Source organism: Salvelinus sp. IW2-2015, unplaced genomic scaffold (genome assembly GCF_002910315.2).
Source record: "Salvelinus sp. IW2-2015 unplaced genomic scaffold, ASM291031v2 Un_scaffold1811, whole genome shotgun sequence".
NCBI classification, from domain to species: Eukaryota; Metazoa; Chordata; class Actinopteri; order Salmoniformes; family Salmonidae; genus Salvelinus; species Salvelinus sp. IW2-2015.
In genome coordinates, this window is record NW_019943184.1 from 173,300 (window position 1) to 183,791 (window position 10,492).

The 10,492-nt window shown below is 41.2% G+C and overlaps 1 protein-coding gene across 1 annotated transcript in view; it reads left to right on the top strand.

Annotated features, from left to right (window-relative positions):
* LOC112072060 (atlastin-1-like) overlaps positions 1–10,198 on the top strand; it is a 42,502-nt gene extending 32,304 nt beyond the window's left edge. Inside the window, 3 exon segments of the mRNA XM_024139476.2 lie at positions 888–1,166; positions 8,155–8,169; positions 8,480–10,198. Of these exon segments, the coding sequence (XP_023995244.1) occupies positions 888–1,166; positions 8,155–8,169; positions 8,480–8,605 (420 nt within the window). The 3' untranslated portion in view covers positions 8,606–10,198.
* The last annotated feature ends 294 nt before the right edge of the window (positions 10,199–10,492 follow it).

The following is a 10,492-nucleotide window of genomic DNA, read 5'->3' on the forward strand; positions in this document are numbered from 1 at the left end:
TTTTTCCCAGAAATCCAGGAATCAGAGTGGTAGCAGGAAATCTGCCAATCCTTCAACCAGAATTTCTGGGACAAGCTGGGAATCTTCTGGAGAATAAACCCAGTTAAGGGATTGGTTTCCACTTCCAAACTGCACACATTTTGGTTCCTTGGGAATGTGGGAACGTACATTTTTTTTTCTCATTGGTTCTGGGAACGAAAAGACGAGTGTAGCACTACTGTCCTCTTAGATCGGAGCTAACCAAACAAGACCGAGGGAAGAGTTGACCAAACATACGTGACACTACGTTCCTCTAGTTACACCTAAGGACATATCCACGGGAAAAGAACGTTGACGAACATAAGTACGAGCTACTTCTATGTCTGTAAAAACGTTATGCCTGACTATCTAGGAGCCAAGCGAGTAAAAGACATTTGTTGACAGGATCATAGCGTAGCACGTACTTCCTCTGAGTACGTTCTACTGAGAACGTTAGGTTTACCATATGGAAAGAGGTGTTCCTTGAAGCGAACAGATAGTTGTTCTGTGTACGAACTTAACCTCGTGCCTCTCTATTTATCACACTATGTTCCAGGGAGGTTGGCTGAGACAACAGTGGGTTATACATAATGCTTTTCCAGCGAAGCATATTATGAGAACGTGTTTTACTAATCGTACTTCTTCTCCTAGTGTGAGCGACTATCCGTACCAGGGGAGAGAAACTATTTGACTATAACCAATATACTACACTGAACAGCTGCCTCTCTCTGGGAGGTTATTCTACTACTGACCAGAGTGAGACGAATCTGAGAGAAACTTCATAATACACTGGGTTCGTACCGTTCAAGACAAAAACCTGGACATTTACTCTAATTTTGCAACCCTAAACATAACCAACCTCGTTTCAGGTGGACGAGGTGTTCGTTCAGTACATCAAGCACAACGACTCCAAGAACATCTTCCACGCCGCCCGCACCCCGGCCACGCTGTTYGTGGTCATCTTCAGCATGTACGTGGTGGCGGGCATCACRGGCTTCGTGGGGGTGGACATCATCGCCAGCGTGTGTAATATGATTCTKGGCCTGGCGCTGATCACCCTGTGTACCTGGGCTTACATACGCTACTCTGGGGAGTACCGAGAGCTGGGCCAGGTCATCGACCAGGTGGCTGGAGCCCTCTGGGACCAGGTAAGTCCCAGAACCTACTTTATGTATGACCAGGAGGAGTAGCGTGAAGTTGCGCCTAGACCCTGATCTTGGTTCAGTGTAGAAGTTTCCCCACTAATGGTTAAAGTTACAATTGGGGGAAAGGAAGCTGATCCTAGATCTGTACCAAGGGGAAAGTTCAGTGTGTCRAAAATGGATAAGGTGTCCATTTTAGGACATTGTCACCTTACTTCACCTCTAATTGAGTCGACCCGGTATTTTATTTCTGACCATGTACTCTACGGCGTTACCTTATAAATGTGTACCKTAACCAAATGAGTCTCACCATAACGGCGGAGCATTATGGACTCCTAACCACTTTTTAAACATTGTGTGATTGGTTTGTACCATTGGATTARTCTATTTCWTCTGCATCYGTAGATACCAACAATTARTCTRTGTGATTACTGGTGGCTGAGCTAGAGAGGTTTGTGTGAMAAGGGCGGATCCCGAAAGGGCCTCRGGGGCCRGGTCTTTTTGCAGAAAAGTCTGTAGAGCCCGATTGGTTGGAGCTACAAATTATTATAACATTTCTATGGACACTCACAAGCTATACAAGAGTTGTTAGAAGGTAAGGACTTCTTCTACATAGAAGATCATAGGAAATCCCAGGACATAGTGTCTATAATACTGTAAGGGGTTCTTCTACATAGAAGCTCATAGGAAATCCCAGGACATAGTGTCTATAATACTGTAAGGGCTTCTTCTAGCATAGAAGATCATAGGAAATCCCAGGTATAGTGTCTTTATAATAATGTAAGGGGTTATCTCTACATAGAAAATCATAGGAAATCCCAGGTCATAGTGTCTATAATATGTAAGGGGTTTATTCTACATAGAAAATCATAGGAAATGCCCAGAATAGTGTCTATAATCTGTAAGATATAGGAAATCCCAGGATAGTGTCTATAATACTGTAGATATAGGAATCCAGACATAGTGTTCTATATATGTAAGGGTTCTTCTACATAGAAGATCATAGGAAAAATCCAGGTCATAGTGTCTATAAGTACTGTAAGGGGTTATTCCTAGCATGAAATCATAGGAAAACCCAGGAACATTACGTGTCTATAATACTGTAAGGGGTTATTCTACTAGAAGCTCATAGGAAATCCCAGGACATCGGTGGGTCTATATACTGTAAGGGGTTATTCTAACATAGAAGATATAGAAATCCAGGACATAGTGTCTTATAAATACTGGTTAAGATCATAGTAAATCCCAGGACATAGTGTCTATAATACTGTAAGGGGTTTTCTACATAGAAGATCATAGGAATCCCAGGACAAGTGTCTACTAATACTTAAGATATAAGGAACCAGGACATAGTGTCTATAATACTGTAAGGGGTTCTTCTACATAGAAGATCATAGGAAACCCAGGAATAGTGTCTATCTACTGTAAGGGGTTATTCTACATAGAAGATCATAGTAAATCCCAGGACATAGTGTCTAATAATCTGTAAGGGGTTCTTCTACAATAGAAGATCATAGGAAATCCCAGGACATAGTGTCTATAATACTGTAAGATCAATAGGAAATCCAGACATAGTGTCCTAATAATACCTGTAAAGATCATAGTAAATCCCAGGACATAGTGTCTATAATACTGTAAGGGGTTATTCTACTAACATAGAAGATCATAGGAATCCCAGGACATAGTGTTCTATAATACTGTAAGGGGGTTATTCTACATAAAGCTCATAGGAAATTCCAGGCATAGTGTCTATAATACTGTAAGGGGTTAAATTCTAATAGAAGATCATAGGAAATCCCAGAACCATAGTGTCTATAATACTGTAAGGGGTTATTCTAGCATAGAAGATCATAGTAAAATCCGCAGGAATGTGTCTATAATACTGTAAAGGGGTTCTTCCTACATAGAAGATCAATACGGAAATCCCAGGACATAGTGTCCTCGTAATACTGTAAAGGGGTTTTTCTACATAGAAAGTCCTAGGAAAATCCCAGGACAATAGTGTTATAATACTGTAAGGGGTTATTCTACATAGAAGATATAGTAACCCAGGAACAATAGTGTTATAATACTGTAAGGGTTTTCCCACCATAGAGAAGCTCATAGGAAAATGCCAGGACATAGTGTCTATAATACTGTAACAGGGTTTATTCTAACATAGAAGTATAGGAAATCCCAGGAGGATAGTTGTCTATATACTGTAGGGGTTCTTTCTACATAGAAGATCATAGGATCCAGGACATAAGTGTCTATAATACTGTAAGGGGTTATTCTACAAGAAGATCATAGGAAATCCCAGGTATAGTGTCTATAATATGTTAGGGGTTTATTCTACATAGAAGATCATAGAAATCCAGACATAGTGTCTATAATATGTAAGGGGTTCCTTCTACAATAGAAGATCTAGGAAATCCGGACATAGTGGTCCTATAATTACTGTAAGGGCTTCTCTACAAATAGAGACATAGGAAATCCCAGGACTAGTGTCTATCATAACTGTAAGGGTTTTCTAACATAGAAAATCAATAGGAAATCCCAGGACATAGTGTCTATAATTACTGTAAGGGGTTCTTCTACATAGAAGATCATAAGGAAATCCAGGGACATAGTGTGCTATATACTGTACAGGGCTTCTTCTACATAGAAGATCAATGAGGAAATCCCAGGACATAGTGTCTATAATACTGTAAGGGGTTCTTCTACATAGAAAATCATAGGAAATCCAGGACATAGGTCTATAATCACTGTAAGGGTTCTTCTACATAGAAGATCATAGGAATCCAGGACATAGTGTCTATAATACTGTAAGGGGTTATTCCTACTACATAGAAAATCATAGGAATCCACCGAAATAGTGTTATAACTGTAGGGGTTATTCTACATAGAAGATCATAGGAAATCCAGGACATAGTGTCTATAATATGTAGAGGGGTTTTTTACATAGAAGTCATAGGGAAATCCCAGGACATAGTTGGTCCTATAATACTGTAAGGGGTTATTCTACATCAGAAGATCTAGGAATCCCAGGACATAGTGTCCCTATAATGCTGTAAGGGGTTATTCTACAAAAGATCACTTAGGAAATCCAGGGACATAGTGTCCTATAATACTGTAAGGGGTTATTCTACATAGAAGATCAATAGGAAAATCCCAGACCATTAGTGTCTATATTATGGTAAGGGGTTTATTCTACATAGAAGATCATAGTAAATCCAGGACATGTGTCTATTAATACTGTACAGGGCGTCTTCTACCATAGAAGATCATATTGAAATCCAGGACCTAGGTGTCTATATACTGTAAGGGGTTATTCTACATAGAAGCTCATAGGAAATCCCCGGAAATAGTGTCTATAAATACTGTTAAGGGGTTATCTACATGAAGATCATAGTAAAATCCCAGGACTAGTGTTCTATAATACTGTAAGGGGTTATTCTCATAGAAGCTCATAGGAATCCCAGGAACATCAGTGGTCTATAATACTGTAAGGGGTGTATTCCCTACATAGAAGAATATAGGAATCCAGGACATAAGTGTCTATAATACTGAAGGGGTTTATTCTACAAGAAGATCAAATAGGAAATCCCAGGACATAGTGTCTAAATACTGTTTAAGGGTGTTTTTTTTTTTTTTTTTTTTTTTATTCTACATAGAAGATCATAGAAATCCCAGGTCATAGTGGTCTATAATACTGTAAGGGGTTATTCTACATAGAAGATCATAGGAAATCGCCAGGACAATAGTGTCTTTAATACTGGTAAGGGGTTCTTCCTACATAGAAGATCATAGGAATCCAGGCACATAGGTGGCTTAAAATACTGGTAAGGGCTTTCTTCTACATAGAAGATCATAGGAAATCCCAGGACAATAGTGTCTATAATATGGTAAGGGTTCTCTACATAGAAAATCATAGGAATCCCAGGACATAGTGGTCTATAATATGTAAAGGGGTTCTTTCTACTAGAAGATCATAGAAATTCCCAGGAACATAGTGTCCTATAATACTGTAAGGGCTTCTTCTAACATGAAGATCATAGGAAATCCCAGGACATAGTGTCTATAATACTGTAAGGGGGTTCTTCTACATTTTAGAAAATCAATAGGAAATCCCAGGACATAGTGTCTATAATACTGTGAGGGGTTCTTCTACATAGAGATATAGGAAAATCGCAGGACATAGTGTCTATAATACTGTAAGGGGTTTTATTCTACATAGAAAATCATAGTGAAATCAGACATAGTGTCTATAATCTTGTAAGGGGTTATTCTACATAGAAGTCATAGAAATCCTCTAGGATCACTAGTGGGTCTATAACCTGTAAGGGGTTATTACATAGAAGATAATAGGAAATCCAGGACTAGTGTCTATAATACTGTATAGGGGTTATTCTACATAGAGATCATTAGGAATCCAGAACATAGTGTCTATAAATAACTGTAAGGGGTTATTCTACATAGAACGATCATAGAAATCCCAGAACATAGTGTCTATAAATACTGTAGGGGTTTATTCTACATAGAAAGATCAATAGGCAATCCCAGGACATGTGGTCTATAATACTGTAAGGGGGTTTATTCTACATTATAGAAGATCATAGGAAATCCCAGGCACAATAGTGTCCTATAAATACTGTAAGGGGTTATTCTACATAGAAGCTCATAGGAATCCCAGGACATAGTGTCTATTAATACTGTAAGGGGTATTCTACATGAAGATCATAGGAAATCGCCAGAACATAGGTCTATAATACTGTAAGGGGTTATTCTACATAGAAGATCATAGGAAATCCCAGGACTAGTGTCTACTAATACTGTAAGGGGTTTATTCTACATATGACGATCATAGGGAAATCCGCAGGAATAGTGTCTATAATACTGTAAGGGGTTATTACATAGAAGAATCATAGGAAATCCCAGGGACATAGTGGTCTATAAATAACTGTAAGGGTTCTTCCCTACATAGAAGCTCATAAGGAAATCCCAGGACAATAGTGTCATAAATACTGTACGGGGTTATTCCTAATAGAAGATCATAGGAAATCCCAGGACATAGTGGTCTATAATACTGTAAGGGGTTATTCTACATAGAAGGATCATAGGAACTCCAGGACATAGTGTCTATAATACTTGTAAATAACTAATTGTTGCTGTCACACAAACGCAAACAGTTTGGTCAAACTGAACTAGTTGGATATTTATTTCCCACTGAGCAAAACATTTCTGTATGGGGAGGCAGCGTAGCCCTAGTGGTTAGAGCGTTGGGACTAGTTACCGAAAGGTTGCTAGATCAAATCCCTGAGCTGACAAGGTAAACATCTGTCGTTCTGCCCTGAACAAGGCGGTTAAAACCCAGCTGTTCCTCTAGGCCGGTCATTGAAATAGAATGTGTTCTTAACTGACTTGCTAGTTAAATAAAGTAAAATATATATAAATTCATTTTTATCAGGAATGTTGCTTTGGCGGACCTTATTTTATTGACATTTGTCAGTAAAACTCATGAAATCAACTGTTTATGTCAAATTGTTGTACTTTGTAGCCCTGGTTGTCCCTGGGATTTTTTTTTTAACACCCACTTCATGGGGGTAAATATAAGGGGTGGACTTTGCAGGGAACGGGACTGCAAATCGGACATGGGGTCGGGTCATCGGGACATGGGGTATCGGGGACATGGGAATCGGGGACAGGGTTCGGGACAGGGGTATCGGCATGAGAATCGGGACAATGGGGTTCGGGACAGTGTGTCGGGACAGGGTGTCGGACAGGGTGGTCGGGACATGGGAATCGGGTTAAGGGACTGGGAATGGGGTATCGGGACATGAAATCGGCGGTATCGGGAAGTGGGCAATCGGGACATGGAATCGGGACACGGGAATCGGGACATGGGCCTTGGGACACGGGTGGTCGGGACATGAGAATCGGGACATGGGCTTCGGGACAGGGTGTCGGGACAGTGGTGTCGGCGACAGGGTGTCGGGCATGGGAAATCGGGACATGGGAATCGGGGTATCGGGACATGGAAATCGGGACATAGAAATCGGGACATGAGAATCGGGACATGGAATTGGGACATGGTGTCGGGACAGGGTGTCGGGACAGGGTGTCGGGACATGGGCGTCGAGACAGGGTGTCGGGACAGGGCGTCGGGACAGGGTGTCGGGACAGGGTGTCGGGACAGGGTGTCGGGACAGGGTAGGGCAAATTAGACGGCACATTCCTCACCTGCTAGATGTGCAATTAAAGAGCTAGATGCACAATTATGAGAAATTACACAATGTGTTCGTTTTGTTCCAGACCAAAATGGTATTCTGCTGTGATTTAAGCATTGACATGAACTCAGAACATCCAATTTTGTTGTTTCTCTATGAATTATTGTAATTCTGAAGGGAGAAAAAGAAACCTGAGAAAATATAATTTGGGAAAATATAAAACATAATTTGGTGAAAAAAATCTTAGATTTTATAGAGCCCCCCTTAGAGTTGTTTATTAACCATTATTTGACCAGGTATATTTACAGAAAACATAGTGCACTACTTCCTCTTGTACACTATGGACCAGGGGAAGAGTTGACAACATAGTGCACTACTTCCTCTTGTACACTATGGACCAGGGGAAGAGTTGACAATATAGTACACTACTTCCTCTTGTACACTATGGACCAGGGGAAGATTTGCAGGGAGGGGAGAATGTTCCTATTTGAAAGCTGGAGAAAAAACAGCAGTTAATTTTTTTAAAGTAGCTCTCATGGTAGAAAAGACCCCTGACCTAGAGACATGTATTTACAGAGCATCCAAACCACTAGATGGCGACATACACCCAGATGACCGTGTTGAACAATACAACGTCTGGAAATGATCACAAAGTCTTTTTTAAAGTTTGAGTTTCTGAAGAGTTTCTGAAGGAAATAAATATTTATAACATGTTCATATTTATATTACACTTGATATTTTTTATTATTTGTCTAAGACTGTGTTTTTCCCCCTTATTTTCTCAACAGGGAAGCACAAATGAGGTAAGTACACTGGGGGAGGAGTTGTGTCAGTGTAGGACTATGGTATGTTTTCCKAGCTATCTTTAGCATTCCAATAATGGTTAAAGTCCCAAATACACCCTCTTGCTCTGCTGTTGTTCAGGCTCTGTATAAGTCTACATTTGACCTAGGATGTACCCTTTCTGTATTTSGCCATATTGCACATTTGAAACAAATGATCTTTAGCATTCTGACAATGGTTAATATGTAGAATTCCACCCCTCTTTTTTAGCCAGATAGTGACGACCCCTCTCTCCTCTTTTCCCCTCTCCTCTCCTMTTCGCMTTTCCAGGCTCTATATAAGCTGTATACCGCTGCAGCCAGTCACAGGCACCTGTACCACCATGCGTTCCCTGGCCCCCAGGCCCCTGGAGAGACGAGCGAGACCCCTGAGGAACCCACCAGGAAGAGGAACTGACCTGGTGACCTGATTGGCCAGAGCACARCAGGGACTGCTGGGTATCTCTTCAGTAGCATGATGGATAGAGAGGGGGGGAGGAGGGGGAGGCATCCTCACCCGTTGGACACTCTTTTACTATGGTATTGGCTGGAACAGTCCAGTGAAGCATTCACTATTTTAAATCTAAATGTGGACAATGTMATGTCCCAGAGGTAGTGGCAACAATCTCCCTTTGAACTGGTTTGCTTGTCCCGTTGCCTTCAAAAATAGTGGGTATTTCACATATCATTGTCTTTCACAAACCACATTCAACCTTTTCTATCTGTCTGTAAAAAAGACATCTGTAAATACACGCAGGAAAGGAGGTGTACAGATCACACTCCACATGCAAMTTCCTATCAGCAGTTTGTTTTGGACCGAGGTGGAGTAAGTTACAGTTAACTGCGGATTTCATTGTGTTACGTGAGATAGCATGACGGCCGTCAGCACTGACAGTTCATGGCATCACCATCGCTTTAGAATGTTATCTGTCGGAAGACAATGCTTCTGATTTCAYGAACGGAAGATTTCCTTGAGTATGCCATTGAGGAGAAGTTTAAATCAAATTGACCTCTGACCTATAACAGAACGGTGGTCCATGTATATTGATTTTCATGTTTTATCAGGTTAAGTGCTGTTTCTCTATAAGGAAATTATTCCATGTTTGAAAGCCAATGGTTGTGTCCCAAATGGCACCCTCTTCCCTATATAGTTCACTACTTTTTTCTTTTACCTGGGCCCATAGTGCTCTGGTTAAAAGTCATTTTATATTACTAGGCAAGTCAGTTARGAACAAATTATTTTTTAACAACGACGGTCTACCCCGGCCAAACTCTTACGACACTGGGCCAATTGTGCACCGCCCAACTGTGATACAGTCTGGAATCGAACCAGGGACTGTAGTGACGCCTCTAGCACTGAGATGCAGTGCCTTAGACCACTGTGCCACTCAGGAGCCCAATGTGCTCTGTAGGGAATAGGATGTCATTAGGGACAYGTACAAAGWCTTTGTTTAAATATACCTATTTTTGTCAGCATGGTAAATAATCAGTGTCTACCATTTTAGGCTCTCCAAGCTTATCTTCAGTGCGCTATATTTCTTGACAATTCACATGTTTAGGGCTTGTACTTGACCTCGCACTTTGTTTGTTTTTGTAATATAGGTCCTGCGTGCCAATGTCATGCAACTACAGTTTCATATAGCTACGACAGCACTCACACACCTGCTGCATAATGATACCACTTGTTGGAACACAATCATCCACTGTCTGTGGTCTATAAAACAAACCCCCTCACACATGTTTTGGTTTGGGGGAGGTGGGGGGAGCTGTCTGTGGTCTATAAAACAAACCCCCCCACACATGTTTTGGTTTGGGGGGGGTGGGGTGAGCTGTCTGTGCTCTATAAAACAAACCCCCCCACACATGTTTTGGTTTGGGGGGGGTGGGGTGAGCTGTCTGTGGTCCCTTAGTCTGTGTCCATGATGTCAGAATGTCATACACACAGATTCAAATAGGGCCCTATATTCAGACTTGAGATAAGTTGACTTAAAAATAAAAAATGCTGACTTAAGTCCATGTTCTCTGAATCGGGCCGATATAGCCTATGGTGTCTCTATGGTCACACATTTAGCCTGGAACAGAATTGACTACCGGGGATGAGATTAAGAGTAAGTCACTGGGTAGTTTAGTAGACATGGGCTGGCTAGGTGAGTAGGTTGTGATTGGCTGGGTAGGTGAGTAGGTTGTGATTGGCTGGCTAGGTGAGTAGATTGTGATTGGCTGGCTAGGTGAGTAGGTTGTGATTGGCTGGCTAGGTGAGTAGGTTGTGATTGGCTGGCTAGGTGAGTAGGTTGTGATTGGCTGG